This window comes from Mytilus edulis, chromosome 7 (assembly GCF_963676685.1).
Source record: "Mytilus edulis chromosome 7, xbMytEdul2.2, whole genome shotgun sequence".
NCBI lineage: Eukaryota > Metazoa > Mollusca > Bivalvia > Mytilida > Mytilidae > Mytilus > Mytilus edulis.
In genome coordinates this window covers 48083346-48107029 of record NC_092350.1, presented here as the reverse complement: position 1 = coordinate 48107029, position 23684 = coordinate 48083346, and the positions used below count along the sequence as shown (strand labels likewise).

Genomic DNA, 23684 nt, shown 5'->3' with positions numbered 1-23684 from the left:
GTATGTTGAAGTTTATTTCAAAGATAGCAAAGAAGAACATGAATACTAAGAAGAAAACATTAACCCTAGCAACAAAACCAAACGAACACAGACAAGACAAGACAAGACAAGACAAGACAAGTTTATTATTAATACAGACAAAACGAAAACAAACAAATACCCACTGGCATCACAACAGAATAAAAAGGCCTTTCTTTTAAAACAACTAATTGTAAAAGATAATACAACGGCTCCAAAAGGGTAAACAAAACAACAACTACAAGTTTTCGGCGAAGTTTTATATTTGTAGATCTTAATGTACTTATTATATATATACCATCGTTGGTATTTTCAATTTCTCAATATGTATCATAATTTCTACAAAACAAGAAAAAAATTGTAAGAATATAGCTTTTTCAGGGGCAATAACTGCTATATGCAATCAATTCACGATTTCGAATATGTTAATTATTTGAAGATCTTATTTTTCTGATTTTTTTATTATGAATAATTCCTTGCAAAGGTAAACATATCATTCGAGGGTACCAACTATCGGGTTCAAACAAAAAATTCTGCACTTTTGAATTATTTAGAGATATAATTGTTCTGGTCAGTTTTCTCTGTATCAATGATAATTTTTAAGATAAAAAACCCAAACTTCAAAATATGATGTACAATTACATTCGAGGTGCAATAACTCCAAAATTAGACGTTTGGTATTTCTGAATATGACATAGGAAAAAGACGTTTAGCTGCTTTAAGATTTTATTCATAACCTAAGACACATACTTGTGTACAAGAGGACAATATATACAAACATATTAAGATAATACATAGCGAGACAGGACAAACGAAACACAAATACATAGTATATTTTAAAAGACAATTGGTATAATTAGATTAAGTATTTTATGATTTTCTTCACGAAAATTGATAATTTCCTTTGAACTTGTACGTTACATATAGACAACAAGCCAGTGAGTTTGTTCTTGCTTGGATTCATTACATAGTAATTTGGTATAAACTTTGATCTAAGAGCAGAAACATCAGCATTTTTACAGGTAAACAATATATGAAACTCATCCCCTATTCCCTCATTACATAATGTATTCTATTTTCCCTCGCGATCCCCGCCCATCTACCCGTCTCGATAGGTAACTTCAAATTCGAGCATCGAAGTTTAGATATGTAATATCTGTCCTTGGGTAATAATCGCAATAGATACGGTTCCAAACCAAACTCGAGTTTGAATAAAGAATTCAGAATTCACCCCTAGATGCATTATGTATCTGCGAAACCAATGCTGATAGTACTGATCTGTTAATCGTTGTTTAACCATACTTTTTAACCAATCAATATTTACAACTAATTGATCGTTCCATATAAAACTAAGACCTGTATCATCAAATATAGATTTTACATATTGAATCCATTTAAATTTGGTAGGATTAGTTTCATGTAGTTTAATCATAAGTCTTAGGAAGATATTTGACAGTTTGCTCTCTGTTTTAATAGTTCTGCAACAAAATGATGCCATCCTAAGTTTTATAGAGATATTTAACGGAACCCGACCTAATTCCCCGTAAACCATAAAATTTGGTGTACTATTCCGAACACCAAGAATATTTTTACAGAATTGCAAATGCATTTTCTCAATATTCTGTTTATTTTCAAATCCCCAAACCTCTGATATCCTTTATTTATACCCATGCAGTGTTGCTCAAACTTGTTGAAGTTAAAAGTTTTAGTATTTCTTTTTTTTTATATATATACGCCAAAAGCAGTGATATTTTCTAAAAATTGTCATATATCCGATATAAAAAATAAAACGGACATATCAATCATGATAGCTCAATTTTGGGGAAATGATAAATAAATAGAAAAAGTCCATTACACTTGTTTGATATTTAGTGGTACATGTAATTCGAAAGTAACTGAAACTAATAAAATTAATGTGTTGATTAAATAAATTGCAATTTTCAGTTTAACACATTATACATTCAGTTTTTATTCACAAAATAAAAGTTAAAAAAAAAACCCAAAAGATATGCCAATTACTTCCAAAAGACATGTGCATAGGATACAGGTAAAATTATGTTTTCATTATATCATACATTCAGTTCTTATTTTTTAATATTTCTATATTTAGGAATTTAAAAAATCTTGATATATGAATACTTGCATTAAAACCCTAAAATTTACAGGTGGGTCTATAATTTACAATCACGCATTGATAACAGTGAAAATTAATATTTGTGCAGAATACAATGATTCATGATTCTATTATCGGCGAATTTGGTATGAATGAAGTTTTGATCCATTTATAAAACTTCCCACACTTGCTTGACTAATCAGGTCATCTTACCTGAGGACAATGCATACACAACAATTTTGACATAGATGTTACATTTCCACATGTTATTGCGTTAAATCACACAGGTAAGACATAACAGTATTTTCATATTTTTATTTACGTTTTTTATATATGAGAAAATATAGATGAACAGCGATAGATCGCCATTTCGCTAAGTCTGATCTCTTGTTCGAGTAAAGTGCAAATCGATAAAATAAACTACGCGTATACAATGATTAACGTAATATTTGTATATGGATGACCACGCACTGCATTCCTATGTTACGTACGCGTTCCATTATAGCATTTTACAATTATTTCGTTATCTTGTTTATATTCCTCTTAGCGCCCCACGATTTATTATGATAATTACTTTGGATCATGGCAAATATTAATTTGTCTTCCGGTTTCAGTATTATCGAAAACAATATTGACTGAGGGAAGCATTTGTCCTTTACTTTTTATTGATCTGTAAGTATTGGTATATGTATAAAATATCACAAAGTACATATATATATGTGTGTAGATACTTCTATAAACCATGTTGGTAAATTTAAAAGATATTTTTGGTACACAAATGTATATATAATTAGCATCATTATTTCTACTTTCTGTTTATTGATAATACGACTTCTAAACTTATATATGATGAAGATAATTATATACTAGTACATGTATTTATATTTATGTTAAATGATTTACGTTCTTGAACTTTTTTTTTTAATTAAAAACCAGTACGAAGTAATCATAAGGCTTATCGATACCCATATTTAAGGCGTAAAGCAGCAAGTTGAATGCCAAAATGTGTTGTACCTTCTAATTTGATGGGATCTCTAATTATAAGTACCAAGAATGAGGATCTGGAGGGGAAGGGGTACTTCAATTCTTAACTTTCATGACTTTTTAATTTTTATATATTATATTATTTTTCTCTACCCTAAATTTATTTTGCCGCACATTATTCTCTATTTTTAAATTTAAACACCCCATTATTCTGTATTCTTACTTTTCTTTCTTTCTTTTTTTTTGCTCTCGGTTATTGGACACGCCCCCCCCCCCCCCCCCTGATATTATTCTTCATTCTGTAAACTTAATCCAGAACATCATGATTTATTATAGATAACGTAAATTAATTCAAGAGGATATTGTAGGTCACGGAGGATTTTTTTTAAGGCACGGTGGTTTCCCTTTCGGTTTAGTTTTCTATAAATGAGAGCAAATTTACATTTCAGTAGTCCTACTTTATAAATTTCATTTAGGAATTAAGGAATGTGCAAGAAAGTAGACGAACGACGCAAACACCTTTCGACATCTATTTTATTAAATACCAGAGAGCTTGAATAATTGACTGAAAAGATACGTCATTCATTTTACACAAATCCTTTACATTATATTACTTAATTATTCAGCGAAATACACTTCAGTAAAAGATATTAAAAATTTCACATATTTTTATCGATTTCCACAGGTCAAAATACTGTCTTTAACAGTAAGACAAAGCTTAGTGTCTACACGATATGTCAATCTAGACGGTCCTCTAGAAAAGATATATGGAAAAGGTGCATGCCGATTGTCCCTTGAATTTATTCACACTGAAAAAATATTTTAATCTTTACTAAAATTTACTACATAAAAAATTCTCGGTTATAATTTCAGAGTTTGTAAGCCGATTTTCATTCCTGCGAACACGCAGTTTAGAAAAAGCTCTAAACTGCAATTTTTTGAAAACTTTATGTAATTATCCCCAACACAACAATGAACAAAGTGACATTCTTTAATAAAACCGAATTAGAGCTAATTATGTGAACATGTAAGTACATTGTACTAGGTTTCATCTCAGTCCGGTCTGTGACCCCTGGGTGAAACACCAAGGGTCTAGATGGGGTCATATATTTCTGTATTCTTTAATATTTTGCCCTCTATTCTCTGATAGTTTTTTTTTTGCACACCATTTAGTTTGTTAGGTTCGTTTTCTCTTCTCTTGGCCCATTGCTCTCTATTCCGTTAATTAACCCCTTCCATATCGTCAAATAAAATGTTACGTAAAAGTGGACGGTTATCTGTATCTCTCCCTCAACAAGTATTTGTCTTGTAGCTTTATATATAACTAGTCAAATAATAATTTTGAAAGTTTGAGATAAAACTGTGTTCATACACATTTTACGGAAAATATGGTGGAATATTGATATACGAGCTAGTTCTCTCCTCGTAAAACATTGATGAAGTGTCTTTCAAGAAATTTTCCGCAATTAGTATGACATGAATATAAGCATTATGTGTTTAAATGTTTCTCTGGTAACTTCCGCCTCTCTTAAATGAATTTTGAACACAATACAGGATCATTTATTGTATTGCTATGTTGAGAAGTCCTTGAATTCGTATTAAATATGAAATTAAGGAGATGTGATATGATTGTCATTGCGAAAACTATCCATAAAGACTAAAGGAAAAAGATGTGAACAATTACAGGTCATCGTATGGCCTTCAACAATGAGCAAATCACATTTATTAAAGTAATATTTAGCCCTAGTGGTAAGCAGTAAGCAGCGCAGTCGAATAAATAAAACAAAATTCACTTAAAGTTCCCAGAATCATGTATACAGTCATGACAGTTGGCATGTGACAGTATAGTTGTAGGGAGTGTATTATTAATGAGTTCTAAAAATTGGATCTTATGATAACTGTTTAAAGATGGCTAAATCAGCAGTGTTGAAAGATGTTGTCAAAGTTTAAGTACCCTTCTCTTTACGGTTTACTGTACAACAACCCGACCAAAGAGCAGAAAACGGTCGAAGGCCACCAATGGTCTTCAACACAGCGAGAAATCCCCGCACCCAGAGGCGGGCTTCAGCATGCCTCTTAACAAAAATGTGTACACGTCATACTTAACTTTAAAACATATAAATGAATTGATAAACATACAAGACTATAACAAAGGTATAAGAATGAGGAATAAGTAACGAATAAGGAATACGTAACGAATAGGTAACGAATAAGAAATAGGAATAGGTAATCAACTTGACGACCCTAGTATAGTAACTATATCCCTTTTGAACAAGTCTGTTGAAAGGTTTGGTTAGCTTTTTGAGGTGAATTTAATGTCGACATTGTTTGTGCTTTGTAAAGAATATTACCATAAAAGATTAGATTTGAAAACCTGAATGTATAAGATGTCTACATGTTGATTTATATTCACGAATGATGTACCTGCACCGATGATAGTACCATAGTTATGCCTAGTTTATACAAAAGGCTCCATAATATATATGGTTTGATTCATATTTTTGCTATCCCATTTCTTTTTATTTGAATTAGAATTCAACAACAAATAATAGAAAACGTATTAGTACAGTACTTTTTACCTAAATCTACTACTATACATGATCAGTACAGTAATCGGCTGTTTATTTACAAGCCCTCTGGATGCTCTCATTAACATGATTAATCACTGTTTCGTCATTGATCGAGATGTGCAATACACATTTTTTTAAGCTTATGATTTTAGCAATAAGTCAAAATTGAGCGTAGATGGTTATAGGATATTACTGCTTAGCCTTGTAGCAAACTGCTGCATTTTCTGGCATTTTGGAATATTATATATAATCAAGGTGGATTAAAATTTGCCGATATGAAATCGGTAGGAAACCGTATGTTTTAATTATGCCATCGTTATTGACCTGACAACAGTTTTTACAATAAATCAAAATTCAGCGTAGATGGTTTTCATGGTTTTAGGGCCTTGTAGCAAAATACTGCATTTTCTAGCATTTTAAATCAATAAGAAACCGTATTTTTATTTCGAATTCCAAAATAAACGATCACAAAGAAAAACAAATTCAGAGGAAAATGTCAAACCTTATCGGACTATTAATGACTGATTTTCAACTGTTGTTTAATATCGGAAACCACAAGTGGATTATTTGACTTTATTTTATCTTGATCATATGATGAATAAGTATGTCGTCACTTTCTCTTTCGTCGTATTGCAAGTTTGCTGACTCATTTGCATATACCCCAGATCTATTTTTGTTATCGGTCTGTTCATTACAGAACTGTTTAGCGTTAGACATAAAGTATAGACACTTCCATGCATGTCTATGGTATAAGACCATCTGTTGACCCTAGATATCTTCTCTGCTTTATCATCAACTCAAAAGGAATAAAAAGGAGGGCAAAACATTAAATATATAAACTAGCAGAAATTCCTCATCAGTGGGGGATCCATAACTTTTTATAAAGGGGAGGCGCTCTGGTCATGCTTCAATGATTTCTTATATGATCAACCATATTTTTCCCACCAAAAAGGGGGCAGTCCACAATGGATCCGCCTATGTCCATTCAAATTTTTATACAATAAAAGTATCAAGATATATAGAACAAAGGGAAGCAGCGGGGGGAAAGTTGATCTGAGAAAAGCCCTTTAATAAATTTTAGAATTGCAAGGTTACATCACACTTATAATATGAAAATAAGACGATGTGGTATCATTTGTTTGTTAATGATAAAATTCTCTACAAGAGACAAAATGACACAGAAATAACAACTATCATCGGTCACAATACGGCTTTTAACAATGAGCATAACCCATTTCGCATAAATAGTCAGCTGTAAAAATACCCCAAAACGACAAATGTAAAGAAATTAAAACAACGAAAAAGTCATACTGCCTTGCTGGCCGCTTGGTATGAGCTAGGCGGTGGAAACATTGCAAGATCACATGCACAGAATCAGGGTTAATTTCTATGCGGTATTACTGTGCATATTTATTAAAATCCATCTTCGCTAGCTTGACAGAGAGCGGGAGTGGATCGTAACCCTTGGCTAGCGAAGATGATTAAAATCATGATGTTAGGTGTTGCGACGGAGCACGTCTGTCGTTATGTTGTCACACGATTGGGGAGGATGTTAACAGATCTAGTATACAATCTTGACATATACATGTAACATGTATATTGCAGCATGCTATTCATGAATGTACAAAATAACATCATCTGTCAAATTGACTTGTTGTAGTTAGGAGTTCGATTTGGCATCTATTCATTGTATGAAATAAACATCTTTAACACCTTGCAATTTATTCCAAGAGGCGCCATATGGAACTTTTGTAAGACATAATAGTGTCCTGTGAAAAAATTGTCCATGAGGACAGTTTTGCATAGAATTTTGGTATTTAATGATGTCCATTGCCATGGAATAGTGTCCCTCAAATGGACAGATTTTACTGCAAAAGATATAAAATAGTGTCCACCCACAGGACAAATTTTCATAACAGTTGCTATTAAATTGTGTCCTCCAAGGGAAGTAATACTAAGGTCAATAAAAAGTTTTATTATACTTGAATTTTAATTAAAATATGAAGGATTGATGCGAAATTGATTGATATACATTTATGTAAACCAACAAATAAAGGATGGAAGTAAATATTGATTGATTGATTGTTGGTTGCTTTACACTGGAAGTAAATATAGAGAAATTTAAGTTCTAAGAAATTTCCAGCAAATGGTAATGACAATGAAAGAATAACAATAAGAAGGAAGTGTAAAATTAAATCTGAAGGACTTTACTATATTTATTATGTCAGAGAAGAAAGCAATTCAAGATAAATAATGTCCATTGCCATGAAAATTGTCTCCTAAGTGGACAGCATTTTGCAGCAACAGTTATGAAATATGGTCCATCTACAGAACACATTTTTGTAGTAAATGTCATTAAATTGTGTCCTTCAAGGAAAATAATACTGTACAGCATCTGTTACTATTTGAGTTTGAGTATATTATACATTTTTGTAAATATGAAGATAAGGATGGTATGAGTGCCAATGAGACAACTCTTTGTGAATGTAACAATTAATTAAAATTCGCAATTCAAAGTTAAAATGCCGTCAGTAATAACAAGGCAATGGATATCATTTAATTATATATATAAAAAAATGCCCTGGCCATGCTGGCGGACACAATGTCCTGTGAAAAAATGTCCCCCTGGACAATATTATGGTAGTGGATAATGTCCATGTTCATGGACATTTTTTCATACCTGAGGACATATTTTCATAGGAAATTGTGTCCAGGACACATTACATACGTAAATATTGTTTATGGACAATTTTTTGCTAAATTGAAAATGTGTCCAGTGGACATTGTTTCATGGGGGACATTATTAAATCCTACACTTCCCCCTGACCTTTCTCCATCACAATACATTCAGATATTTAAACGAGTTACACTACTTCTAAACTACACTCTTTTATGGATTTGAAAGTCCACTTAACCTACAAATTGTTTATTTCCTTGAAAGAAGTAAAGCAAAACACTTGCGTTAATAACCCATTGAACGTACATGTCAGTTCATTTCCGTTAAGACAGAATATTTATTACGTAAAATAATTTTTATGCATTATTTTGATTAGTTTCACTTCTGCGTTTATTCAGGTGCAGTATTTTTTATTTATATATATTTCAGTGTTCCAAAGACGATAAGTTTTACTTTTCAGTTTATTCAGTTGCAGTATTTTATATATTACAGTGTTCCAAGACGATATAAAAGTTTTACTTCTGAGTTTATTCAGGTTCAGTATTTTATATTTTACAGTGTTTTAAAGACGATAAATTTTAGTTCTAAATATGTTTTTCGCTGCGAGTTGGTGTTTGGGAAGATGGATCTGGATTTTACCTATAGTAACGAATGTGTGGATTTGGTTATCATTCGCAACTACGTAAGTGTAAACTATATACAAAGGGGAGGGGGAATAACATACAATTTTGAGTACTGGGGTGCAGCTTGGTTAAAAAAAAACCATCCCATTCAATATGTAGATTCAAAAAATTAAGGCGAGGTTTTTATTATTGCGAAAAAAGCGAAAGAGTTGTAAATGCAATAATTTTAACACTCATTTTGAAATATTTAAAATGAATTAAATAAGATTTTCCACAAAATCACACGTTAAAATTAAAATCGCATTTAAGTTTAAAATGACAAAATCGCAATAAAATATGCACGCAATAATTTCTGAATTTACAGTACCGAAGATTTGTCCACCAATACATGTATTTCAGTGATGTTCTAGGCCAAAATATTTCAAAATACAACGCGTATTAAAATAATGAAGAGTTATAAACCAAAAAGGACAAAACAGTATAGCCAAAGCCGGGCAAGCAATCAGAGCTTTGCCTGAGGGAGATAATTCCTTAATTATAACCCATTTAAATATTTTCCGTTATAAAATCTTAGACATCTTTTTTCAAATAAATTAAAAAGTGTCGTTTTGAGTCGTATCAATAGAACTCTCAACAGACGAAGAAAGGACCATCATATATAATATAAACATCTGTTGTACGTAAAGAGTGGTGCATTGTATATAGAGGCACCATGCTATAATTGAAATTGAAAATGTATGACCCATTACTGTATACAATGTACCTCTGAATTTTCGCCCATGGATATTTTTGACATCGTCTGCGCATACTTTCATATGAGAGACATACCCCCTTTTTCGGTAGAAAATGTATTACAATGTAGCTGAACTCATTCTCATTTAAATACATACATGTACGACCGCTATAAATAATAAAATATGATATAACCATGTGGAAAATGTTTTTAATTTATTTTTTTATTATATATATGAAGATAGGTTGGTAACGAGATAAGTAAAAGAAATAAAAAAATAATTCTATATATTTGCAAAAAGAAAACACAATATAAGTAAATATTTTAGTGTTGAACATTTCATGAAGACGGGTGCAGTTGTTTTATTACACAGAGTCGGAAAGTCCCCCTTTAAACTATGAGATTACATATATTATGTTATTATAACGCATGAATAAACAAATATATATGACGCAGAAAATTGTCAAGTTTTATTTTCAATTTTTGTCTTTTTTTAATCATAAAGCAGTAGTAGATACTTGATTTTGTTTTAATTTCTGTATTTATCGTTATTACTTCAATATATACCATGAAATATTTTGTCAAGTTTACATATGAATGATGGAACATCCACGAATGAATATAGTTTTATGATCTAATACATATACTAAATGCAGACGTGATTGTAATTAATTTCAATTTATTGTTTCCGTTTTATTTTAAGTATGTCTTTACTGATAAAGAAGAGTCTATTGTTATCAGGTTATAAACTCCTCATACAACTTTTATATCATTTCAAATTTCCTTATGCTCTTCGAAAATATTGAAAAAACTTAAATTTCTATTTATCAATAATTTCTATTTGCCATTTGAATATATATAGTCAATATTTTTTCTTTCTCACAGATATGGGCTAGCTGTTGCACAGAATCACACATTTCCAGATTTTCCATATATTAGGTATGAATAAGACACGACTCTAGTTTGTAGTCAGCACTTCTGTGTTGGTATGAATTATCATGTAATGGCCATAATGAAAATTTGCTGTTTGTAAAACTTTGAATTTTCGAAATTCTAAAGATTTTCTAACACATAATCAATTTTTTCATCCCTGTATACCAAACCAATTCAGCTGATAATGTAGTAATTACCTTAAAGGCCGTTCAGTGACCAATTACTTTCGTATTAATTTGAAGAAAAAAAAAACCAATTTGGAATTTAGGGTCCTCTATGCTGTTTACATTCACTTCTTTTAACTTGCTCCATTCGAGCGCCAACAAGGAGTCTTTTGCATACTCGTCTGGTGTACACAATTTTTAAGCCTGGTATCTATGATGAGTTTATCCATTGGTCACTGGTAAGGATGAATTTTGTTCCGAAATATTATGTTATTTTACTTCACCTGTAGATTAAAACGCTAAAGGTGAGTGAGGTAAAAACATATTGTCACTCTTGGTCTTCTTTCGACCGGCAGTAAAATCTTGGTATGCAGATTGGAAAAATTCGCAGCCACAACCGATTAGAATGGGGACGGTCCAGGGGCGGATCCAGCCATTTTTGAAAGGGAGTTCCCAACACAGGATAAAGGGTGGGTTCCAACTATATGTCCCCATTCAAATGCATTGATCGGCCAAAAAAGGGGAGTCCAACCCCGGAACCCCCCCCCCCCGGGATCCGCTACTTGGACCTATATGGATTTCCTCGTTAAAGAGAGTGCCCTCTAAGAGAATACACACTAAGAACCCTCGTTAGAACTCTTCGGGTTCGTATGTGGGCTGTTGCAATGCGTCATTGTTATTATCCAATATACCCTTATGTTCCAATGATAATTAAAATTTCTCCGACCTTTATCCCTGACGACCTCAATTTCATGATGATCTTTAAATTTATTGTTAATTTTTTGTCGTCTTGAATATTCATGAAATATTTGCAACTAGACGTAAAGCAACAAACAAGCAATCAATTACTCTTGAGTAATATACCAGACTTATAATTTGAAGATTATTAATTACATATCATAAATATGATGCAGAATATGAGGCATTTATAATCATTTACAAAGAATGCAATGAATGCCCTCATCCTTTTCAAAATTCATGTGTATAAACAATCTTTTTGTTTTGTGTTTTAGTTATACTGGTATAGAAGAACCAGAGAGTGGTATATTTACGTTCTGTGTTGCTGTGTCAGCTATTATGTGTAAGTTTGTAAAATCGATTTTGAGGTGGAATTTTAAATTGAATCAAACTACTACTAGTACTAGTAGTAATGATTTTGATTGAAAGTAATATATTAAATTTCGGCATTTGTTTTAGTTTACTTGACCTACTCTTCAATTCCTTATAGAGGCATAATAACTTTAACGAACGATGTTATAACGTTTCATAGATTCTTAAACAACCAGGGAAAACACATTTGGTGTTGTATACAACTCAACTTACTTTTGACCACGTTGTATTACTCGATTTATTTCACTTGACTGTGCGGGGTTTAACCGGTTCGCTCATGATAAACCAGTCCATCTATAGATGGTGTTTATAGGATAAACTCATCAATGAAGTGTCCAGTCATTCTTTTGTAAATTCCTTCAATGACACTGATAGGTGATTAAAAATCAACAATAATAATAACAATGGCAATCATCCTTATCACACACATCTTCAAATAGACTGTCCTAATGCAAATTAAAACGTAAGCTCCACCCGATCAGTCAAGTTGAAATAACATTGGTAATAATAACATAACGTGTATAACTAATATGAACCAGTATGCATAACAAACATTATCTTCAGTTCGAATTCTAATTTTCAGTGGCAGCAAATGCTGAAATGAGATTCCTGTTTATTAGAGAAAAAATGACAAGAAACCGAGCAAGTTTTACTAAACACTGGCAGAGAGCAAATACTGCTGGACTTGTTCTAGCTTTATTGTCATCGTTAGGTCTGTTATTGGTAGCATGCTTTCAGGTAAGCTTTTACTACTGTTTCGATTAAATATATATGCTAAAGTGTATACTGTACATAAACAACACCTAATGTGATATGGAATCTGTGATGGGTTGATATATAACCCTTTTCATTAGAGCCAATGCAGAAATATTCCAAAAAGATGACTTATCAGGAAAAAGTTTTTCAGGTAATATAAAATACATTTAGTTATTTTTCTGAATTGCTTGTTCTTTATAAGATGTGGAAACTTGTAGAATTTATGTTATTTCTCAAATCCTCAAAACAGTTGTAACAGGTTCTCAAACTAGTAATTTAGAGTGGCTTGAGAAACAGTTGAATTCACAAAGTGCAACCCTAAAAACATGAATTTTTAGAATATAATTCTTAAATAAATGTGCAATTGCTAAACAAGTTTTAAGGTGATGTATTTTTTTTATTTTGTAGGTGGATACCATGAAGCCACCCCATTATACAGGTGCTTTCCTTTGTTTTACACTGGCAGTGGCATACCTTTGGTTGCAGACCGCTATCACATTTAAGCTACAGAGAGCTAGATGGGAGTTTGTGTGGCAAATTATTAATTCCATTGCCACGTGTATTATTTTTTTGCTGTGTATCCTTTATTTTTATGGTTCTAGATTAAACTCTAGATTAATTTAAAAACACAAATTTAATTTTTGAAATCCGGATATTTGATTTGATTTTTGATTTTTGGTGTTTTAACGCCACTTTTAAGCACTGCATTTAGGCTATCTCGTGAAGGCAAGTTTTTATTGGTGGAGGAAGCCGGAGTGCCCGGAGAAAACCGCCGACCTTCGATAGGAAAACTGACATTCTTGTTAATAAATATTGGAGTCCAGTGCACTCACACGAGCGGGGTTCGAACTCACAACCTCAGTTTTGACTGGCTAGTGATTACAGTAGTAACTACTTAGACCACTCGGCCATCGAGGCTCCTCCCCTCGGGAATTTGAAGAGGTTAACAGAACGATCGCAAAGTCACATTTGTTGAGAAAATACTAGATTACTCTCAACAATTTCAAAATGGTTAATATAAAAAAAACATGATACATCGTAAGGTTCGTAAATTCTCCTTATTCCATATTTAATAGTTTTATCATGTATTGTGTGTGTGTGTTGATGTTGTATGTGTTCCTTCACGATGTATGCTTAAAAGGTTTCACTTAAAATCAATGCCTTTTCGAATACTTAAAAATAATGATTGTCCGACCGCACGATTCTGAAAACCAAGACATACTATATAAAAATATTGTTTTATATGCTTGCAGACATGTATATATGTCATCCCTATATCATTAAGCTGTTGTCACTGCTCACCACTAATCGATAATAACCTTAACTTTCAATTCAGTTTCTTTTTCAAAAACATATTATAAAATGCAGCGGAAGGCACATCCGGAGTACACAAAATGGGTACGTATTACACGTTATTGTTCTAATATTTCTGAAAATTTGTTCTTTCTATGTTTAAGCAGATTTTACTCTGTAAACTCTAAATGATCTAATAAAGGAAGAGATATATTTTTTAGGTTAGTTAACAAACTGAAGGCAGACTATTATTTCCCTTTTCTCTGGGTATATTTCAATGTACAAATGTTACGAGAAATTAAAGATAGAGAACACCACTTCAATCGATAAGTATGATTTGCATTTGATGTGTTGGTGTTTACTTTCATTGGGATTGTTCCTGAATCAAGTTATTGTATTTTACATTGTAAGTGGTTACAAATGTTACATTGTGATACCCAACAATCAATATTTAGTATTGCGTTGAAGTAACATGCGTTTAAGCTACATACGCTTTAATAGTCAAATAAACTTGGTTTGTGAGACTCTAGATATAACGTCTTTCAATTATTTACAGGACAAATTAAGAGGCGTATTCTTGTTATCAACAGTAACCGAATGGCTACTAGCCCTGTCAATCATGGCCTTTGTCATAACCTTTGTGAGCTGTTTTAGAGAACTACGTGTAATAACGATAGACGTCCAGTTAAAAGAAGACCATAACAGATACAGAGATCAGGAAAATGGACAGGTAATTCTCACAAAATTCATTATGTGATTGTTTTGTTATTGTCATTCAATCTATCATATAGTCTCAGAAATGTTTAAAACGTGTATAATGCATTTAATTCATTTTTACTACAGGTTCATTCATAATACTAGTACTTAATATTGGTATCAAGTAAAATCACAAAAATACTGAACTCCGAAGAAAATTCAAAAAGGAAAGTCCCTAATCAAATAGGGATACATGTTTACAACGGATATAAGAAGATTTGGTATGAGTGCCGATGAGACAACTCCCCATCCAAATAACAATTTATAAAAGTAAACCATTATAGGTCAATGTACGACCTTTAACTAACGCGGAGCCTTGGCTCACACCGAACAACAAGCTATAAAGGGCCCCAAAAATTACTAGTGTAAAACCATTCAAATGGGAAAACTAACGGTCTAATCTATATAAAAGAAACGAGAAACGAGAAACACGTATAATAGTTATCAAAAGTACCAGGATTACAATTTAGTACGCCAGACGCGTGTTTCGTTTACATAAGACTCATCAGTGACGCTCATATCAAATTATTTATAAAGCCAAACAAGTACAAAGTTGAGGAGCATTGAGGATCCAAAATTCCAAAAAGTTGTTCCCAATACGGCTAAGGTAATCTATGCCTGGGGCTAGAAAATCCTTAGTTTTTCGTACAATTCAAAGTTTTATAAACTGGAAAATTATAAAAATGATCACATTATTGATATTCATGTCAACACCGAAGTGTTGACTACTGGGCTGGTGATACCCTCGGGGACGAAACGTCCACCAGCAGTGGCATCGACCTAGTGGTGTAAATAGTTATCAAAAGTACCAGGATTATAATTTAGTACGTCAGACGCGCGTTTCGTCTACATAAGACTCATCAGTGACGCTCATATCAAAATATTTATAAAGCCAAACAAGTACAAAGTTGAAGACCATTGAGGATCCAAAATTCCAAAAAATTGGTCAAATACTTATAAATTACATTAACAAACGACAACTACTGAACATCAGATTTCTGACTAAGGACAGGTGCAAACATTTGCAGCGGGATTAAACGTTTTGATGGTACGTACCAAACCTTCTTCCTTTTATGAAACAATAGTATAACACCACAATATAGAAAACCACACGATTACATATCAATTGGAATGCTTAACTAAATTAAAAAAAAAATGTAAATTAACACACTATGAACAAATAAATTTGATCTGCGAAACCTGAATGCAAATACAACCATGTTTTTGATTGCATACCATAAATTCGAAATTAACATTAGAGGCATCGTTAAGATATAGCATATGGGAATGAAGTCATTACAACAACAAAAAAGTGGTATATGGTCATTAATGAGACAAAGGGATGATGCTGTAAGTAAAGGCAACAGTAGTATACCGCTGTTCGAAATTCATAAATCGACTGAAAAAACAAATCCGGGTTATAAATTAATACTGAGGGAAACGCATCAAATATAAGAGGAAAATTACGACACAACAGAAACACAACATTGAAATGTAACACACCCAGAAACAACTAACTATAATATCTAGTGTTGTCAACGGTTAACCGGTTAACCGGTTAAGCGTTCGAACGACCGAATACCGAATACCAAAAACGCTAACCGGTTAAACGGACTTTTTTTCAATTTTAATAGATTTGATATAAATTTGTATTGACATTATTAAATAGTTGTGTTTTCTTTAAAAATTGTCGTCGGGGTAATTAATTTGACGGATCAATTGTCCAGTATATTGATTGTTATTGTTAATCCAAAAATATAAAATTGATTAGAACTTGTCTCTCAGCTCGGGGAAAGATCTTAAGGAAACATAATTAGTTTCAAATTTTTTTAACAGTAATTTTTAATCAGCAATACGATTAAATTTTACGATTTACTTCATTATTTCATTTTTGATCTTATATTATGTAGACCTACATCTGAATGTGCAATTTCCGTCGTGCAAGTGTTTGTCATACTTTAAACTAAATGCTAACTCAAAAACTATAAAAAGCAAACCAACGGGAATGTAATCAATGTATACTTGATGTTACACCCCAGTTCTATTGTTATACAACATAGTTTCTATTTTTGAAACACGTGTAAATTGAATAGATCTATTGTTACGAATAACAATGGATTTTTACAATTGTCTGTAACAAGCGGGGTTTCTGGAAACCCCTGCTTCTACATCCCGCAAACAAATGCCATTGTTATTCATAACAATAGAAATTGATTATTCTTTAAATAGCATGAGCATAAGAAATTACTAATATTGTTCACTACAAAATATTTCAAGATATTTAAAAAAAAAAAACATTTTCGGAAATTCCAATACATGTACCGCAAAAAAAATAAGCATCTATTTTCAATACAAAAAAATCTTTTTTTTTTATTTAATAATCAATGTTAACAATATAGAGCTTAGAATGGAGTGTAACTTAGTTATACACCTCGGGATACGGCCCAGCCTCCAGCCGACGGGGTTTCTTATCCAGACACACCTTTCCCTCGGTGTATAACTAATACGTACGAATATCAGAATTAATCAATTTTAGTTGATACACCTCACATTATTTTTGGAGACAACAAGACAAAATGGATGAATCATCGATTTCATACATATTCAATTCTACGAGCTCAAGATTTTTTTTTCATTTTTCAATTTGAAGTTAGTGCAAACGCCATAGTTGAAACCGTGTATTTGATTATCAATAGTCAAACTCCGCCAAGAATCTTCACAAACAAGCCTTATAAAACCAAAGGCCAAACTTTAAATGTATGACTTGCATGGAATGTAGTCACATTGACACTCATACCACATGGTCTTATATCTATGTGTAGGGTACTAACTATTGATAAGGCCTTCAAACATTAACTTCAAGTACCGGTTTACCGGTTAGTCGGTCGAACGATTATACGAGTAACCGGTTAGACAAAAGTGTACGATTTGACAACACTAATAATATCACAAGCCATTTTCCTGACTTGGTACAGGACATTTTGTAAACAAGTATTTTAACTTGAGTTAGGTTGTTGGTTTATAAATTGAATAGAACAACATACAATAATCATATTACATTTTATTTTAGAGAAAAGTAAAATAACAAAAAAAAAAACGAGCTCTGAGGAAAATTCAAAACGGAAAGTCTCTAATCAAAAGTCAAAATCAAAAGCTCAAACACATAAAAAGAAATGAATGACAACTTTCATATTCCTCACTTTGTATAGGCATTTACTTATATGTAGAATATGTTGGGTTAAACCTGGTTTTATAGATAGCATTACTGGATTAAACCTGGTTTTATAGATAGCTTAACTGTATTAAACCTGGTTTTATAGATAGCTAAACCTCTCACATGTATATGACAATACCAGGCAACTTCATTATACTGAAAAACGATGTGTGTTAACAAAACAAACAAGCATGATAGGTAAAAATGTCAAAAAAAGAGATACATCAGTCAACATTGTGTTATAATCTTTATCACTATAAAAATACGCCAGAAACCTATGATTAAAAGAAACATATAGAGAAAAAAGTAAAATCACACAAATACTGAACTCCGAGGAAAATCAATATGGAAATTTATAGTTAAGGACCAAAATAGAGAGTCTCTTTTGTTTTCTTTACTTTCTGGTTCAAGTATTTGACAAATGTAATAAATTTTCGGTCGGAGTATTTGTTCGATTTCCTCTCATTAATGTTAACTTTGTTTGTATGTTTTGATGTATTTTTCATTGTGATTTCAAACGATCCCACGAAAAATACAGAGTTATACAAATATATACGTACATAAGATAATATTTGGTTTCCATTAGAGTTCGAATTCATTGGTACAGCATGTGCACTTCATGCTGAAAGATAATAAATTGACAGCCAAGTTTTGCTTTTGTTAGAAATCCTACTGAAGATAGTACTTTTTCATGATATATATTGTATGACATTTTTGACTGCATTGTTTGTTTTTTTTTACCAAAAATTTCTTTTAACAAGCATGAAATACATCCGGTAATATAAAAAAAGAAGATGTGGTATGATTGCCAATGAGACAACTATCCACAAAAGACCAAAATGACACAGACATCAGTTAGTAATACTCTGGTTAGAAAATATAAATCATAAATATAGTTGCATGGTTGGTTAGTTTTAGTAATGTTGTAAATTCTGCATAACAAAGTTAATTTCCTTAATCCTTTTCAAAACGATTATAGGAACTGCATTACTTATCATTTTAGATTGTTCTGCATTTTTGCGCAACAAAATTTTTCATTTGCATTTTTTTTGCGCATTGCTATCAGTTTATATATTCTAAATTGACATCGAAAAAATTAACTGAAATATTCAAATTCCTCAATCCTTTGCATGCTTGGGCAACACGACAACATTATTTCCCTTATAAAAATTTAAAACTAAGATAAGAACTGCATTTTTTTTGTAAACTTGTATACATTTGCCACATTTGCTGATCAAACTTAGACCGGGGTTTTGTATTGTAACAGTTAAAGTTAAATACTTCTCAAAATAGTACGTTGAATGTATATGTTTATACTCTGGTGTAAATTAACTACAGATAATTTCATCTAACGTCTTACTAAATGCATTTGTTTATTTATGTTTATTCATCCTCTACCATGTCTACTAAATAATTAACATTACTTTGTATGAAGGTACAATGCATGTCAGTTGTTTAGATGCATCATTCGTTTAATTTCAGCTACAAGAAGCATTAACGGACCCTTCGACCGCTTAGCATGAGGTAAAACTGTTTTATCAGATCTGCATGTACGCTTACTTTTACTTTCATTACTTGGTCGCATCACTTTCTGATTGTCAATAAACTTTTTGTGATCGTAACATAAACACTATACGCATCATCAATGTGTCTCATACTAGTAAATCCATTTGTGTAGACTTTTAATGGAAATATATATAATGCATGAGTGATAATATATGCATGAATATAGAATATATAACTTATGCAGTTTACTACTGTACGTTGCTTTTAATTGTTCACTTCCAGTTTATTTGATTTGAACTTTGGTTGATAGTTGTATCAATTGCAACCAGACCTCATGTCCTTATTGTTATATTATGCCCGTACATTTTTATCGTAATGACTGTCATGTTGCTTATAATTAAGATATATTAAAATTAAGCAAAACAAACAGAAAACTAATAAACAACATATGTTGATTTTATGTGTCCTTGAATGTTGATAATTGACCAGAATAGTATAACCTTAAGGTATAAGAGATATAGGAAGATGTGGTGTGAGTGCCAATGAGACAACTCTCCATACAAATAACAATTTAAAAAGTAAACCATTATAGGTTAAAGTACGGCCTTCAACACGGAGCCTTGGCTCACACCGAACAACAAGCTATAAAGGGCCCCAAAATTACTAGTGTAAAACCATTCAAACGGGAAAACCAACGGTGTAATCTATATAAACAAAACGAGAAACGAGAAACACGTATATATTACATAAACAAACGACAACTACTGTACATCAGATTCCTGACTTAGGACAGGTGCAAACATTTGCAGCGGGATTAAACGTTTTAATGGATCCAAACCTTCTCCCTTTTTCTGAAACAATAGCATAACATAAGAGGCATGAAACGTTGCCAAAAAATAAATTGCAAACAGTGACTATTACCTAGTAAGAAAATCAACATAATTTATAACAAGACTTTAACAAAGTTTAACACTGGATATGCTTTACATGTAAAATTAATCAAAATGTCAAGCCTCTTTAGCCTATATCATTATTGAGACAATTTTTAAAGCACATGGCCGTTTTCAAAATTTATTGGTTTGAAGCATTCGGACTTTCCCTTGGCTTAACATTATAAGAGTTGCTAATCAAACCCTTTATTTCTCCAAATAATCGTAAACATACATTTATATTTTCGTCCTGTAAGGTTTGTTCAAGTTCTCTGTACTTTTGCTACAAATGTATCCATGACTTATCATGCAGCTATTAAACTTTTTCTTCTCGCAAATTTCATATGACAAATGTAATGACATCTTTCCCTGATAAAAATCTATTTTGTAAATATTGTGGTTTTCCTACAAAAATTTTACACACACCTAACTCCATTTCCCCCATTTTATGTTTTGTAAATTCTCGTTTAAAAGCCCCTTGTAGTTAAAATGTTGGTACATGTATATTGAACACCACCTCTGAATATCTGAAGTTGCTTCATACTCATGTAAACATTAATATAATCTGGGTTTTTTTTCTGCTAAGAATATCCTATTGTACTGTTGTGAAATTGAATTGTTTGTGTTCAATTGTCAAAATGCCAAATGTATAGGAGGTAGGCAATGTCAGAGTAGAATGTTTATTATAAAGTCATAAATAATGCATGGAAGAAGATGTGTTTTAACCATGACAATCTGTGACTCATATATTCCATTAAAAATTGAAAATAACTTAACAATTACATGTAAGTGTGTTCCAGGTGTTTTTCTGAATTTATTTTCAACATGAATGCTCAATCCCAAACATTTTATTTCACAAACAGGATGGTAAAAGTAATCTATGTACTTGTTATTAATGATATCATATTGTTTCCTTTCAGGTTGTATGATTGAATTCAGCAATTAGTTATCATGACAAAAGAAGTATGATTTGGATGATTACCAAGACTATAAGACTATTTTCAAAAGTGTTTTTGTGATCGAGTGATTGATATGTTTCACATAGAAATTGACACATGGTTTGCTAGCAATGTATATTAAGCCTTAAATGCAATTGTTTTTTTAATTTATTTTACAACAGAACATTTTAGTTATTAGTCTTTTTATGACGTGTATATTTTTCCAACTTTGAAATATTTTTGTATGTTATATTTTTTATTTAAATTAACCATGCGGTGTGTTTATATTTTTATATGTTAACTATATACAATGTATTTTTCTTAATATCTTTGTATGCATGGTACCAGTTATAAATTTTAAGCTATATTGCAAAACAATTGATTAGTAACTATACATGTTTAAATGGATTCGAAGAAACATGTTTGCTGCCCAAAACCTTTTTGATAATTTTACTTAGGTCCAACGTACATTGCATTTACACTTTTACCTGCAGTAAGATTATTATTTTAACAGTGTTTCCATATAGAAATGTTATTTGATATATTTTATAAGGGTTATTTTAGGAATACTGTTAGTTTGGTATACGAGTTGATGTTACAGTATCAAATGTTCAAAAACACACAACGTAACACCTATTATTTCCATTACTATACAGGGACTCTAAATTAGCAGGTGCCATTAGAAATGGGGCATCGATGGTTAAACTTAGTGAACTTTTAGTATTCAACTCGATAAATTCCTTATAGAGAGATACCAAACAAAGGCGGATTTAGGGGGAGGGCAGGGGGCCCGGGTCCCCTCTTTTTCGGAAAAAATTTAGTTGCTTATATAGGGAATCACTGAAGCACGACTGGAGCGGTCCCCCTCTTAGGCAGTCAGTGGACCCCCACTTATGAAAATTTCTAGATCTGCCACTGTCAAACTACTGATCTTTAAATGTATAACATCAGGTTTTGCTGTATACTAGTAGTTGGTCTTTTATATATTGATAGTTTTAGTTTAAGAATGTATGTGCTTTATATTCAAGTAACTTACCATGTCAGCATTTTCAAAATAGTTGCATTTACTAGACCTTCAATAACAGATTGTGTTCTTGTCTCATTTGAGTGCTAGTGAGATACAAATATTCAAATTCCAATAGTCATTCTATATTTATAAAAAGAACATGATATAATAACTTTTTGAATAGTTCACCTTTGAATCTCTTGTTGGACATATTATTTTATATCTCATATGAACAGCTGTTTATCACGGGTATTGTATACAACATATAAAATATAATCTTCAGATTTTTATTTCAAAACGTTTTGTACGATTTTTTTGTCGTCAATTAACCAATTATTCATAAACATATTGTATATAAAGCTATTAAGTTATTATGTCATAATAGATATCCTTGATTACCAAAGTTTGTAATTAAGAATATTCGCTGCTCTTGTGTTTTTACATTTACTTTTTAATCGGAATCCTCTGGATTTATACATGAACATATAGCTATGCGGTTTTATCTGTGTAGTGATATGGTTTTATCCAACTAGTGCCATTAAAACGTTTGCCCGCTCTCACCTTCCTTTCTCTTTCATAATTTTGATACATGAAGTTTCACAGCATATTTCTTCAAATCTTAAGATCCTTGTTAATTTTTCTTATTTTTATAGAAAAAAGGTACCAATTATTAATGTAGAGAAAAATCTATAGATATTAATATCCCACCAAGTTTTCAGTTGTTTATGTGCTCGTCTGGCGCAGATACAAAATCTCAATCCTGTTATCTATGTTGGGTTTATTTATGTATCAAAAACAAGGACAAAGACCTTTGTTTGTTCCTGTATTTTCATCTCTGTTAAAAAGTGCTATTGTTATTATCTAAAAACATTATTTAAAACATGTAATTGTTGATACATGTGGTTTCTAGGTTTACATGATTAAATTGTTTGTATATTAAATTTGTGTACAAATTTTCACCAGCTACTTTTATACCTCATTTATGTTAGCGGGCTGTATGAGGGGTATATAAATATTGGGAGATGTGCTGTAAGTCCAATGAGACAACTCTCAATCCAATTAACAATTAATAAAAGTAATCCATTATAGGTCAATGTACGGTCTTCAACACGGAGCCTAGGCTCATACCGAACAGCAAGTATAAAGGGCCCAACAAAGTACTAGTGTAAAATCATTCAAACGAGAAAATCAACAGTCTCATCTATATAAAAAAATAGATAACCCAAGGTAACAAACAAAAACAGAGGAAATCGGATTAACTCCATAATGAGCGAGACAGATTTGTCGACATTGTAAAAAGTGTAATAACAAAACTACCGAATTCAGAATAAAATTCAAAACGGAAAGTCCCTATGTAATCT

General features: G+C 31.7%; 1 protein-coding gene across 8 annotated transcripts; it reads left to right on the top strand.

Annotated features, from left to right (window-relative positions):
- The first annotated feature begins 2261 nt into the window (after positions 1-2261).
- On the top strand, positions 2262-22682 carry LOC139481673 (DNA damage-regulated autophagy modulator protein 1-like). Of its 8 annotated transcripts, none has more exons than XM_071265131.1 (10): positions 2264-2418; positions 8921-9044; positions 10604-10657; positions 11829-11896; positions 12509-12663; positions 13090-13258; positions 14018-14079; positions 14531-14704; positions 19427-19468; positions 21300-22682. In XM_071265131.1, exons 2-9 carry the CDS (start codon positions 8953-8955, stop codon positions 19460-19462), a joined length of 810 nt encoding a protein of 269 aa, XP_071121232.1. In that variant the 5' UTR covers positions 2264-2418; positions 8921-8952; the 3' UTR covers positions 19463-19468; positions 21300-22682. The 8 variants fall into 8 exon arrangements, with proteins under 8 accessions (XP_071121237.1, XP_071121232.1, XP_071121233.1 ...); XM_071265132.1 differs by lacking the exon at positions 2264-2418 and adding an exon at positions 2685-2803; XM_071265133.1 differs by lacking the exon at positions 2264-2418 and adding an exon at positions 2729-2813.
- Positions 22683-23684: the final 1002 nt, after the last annotated feature.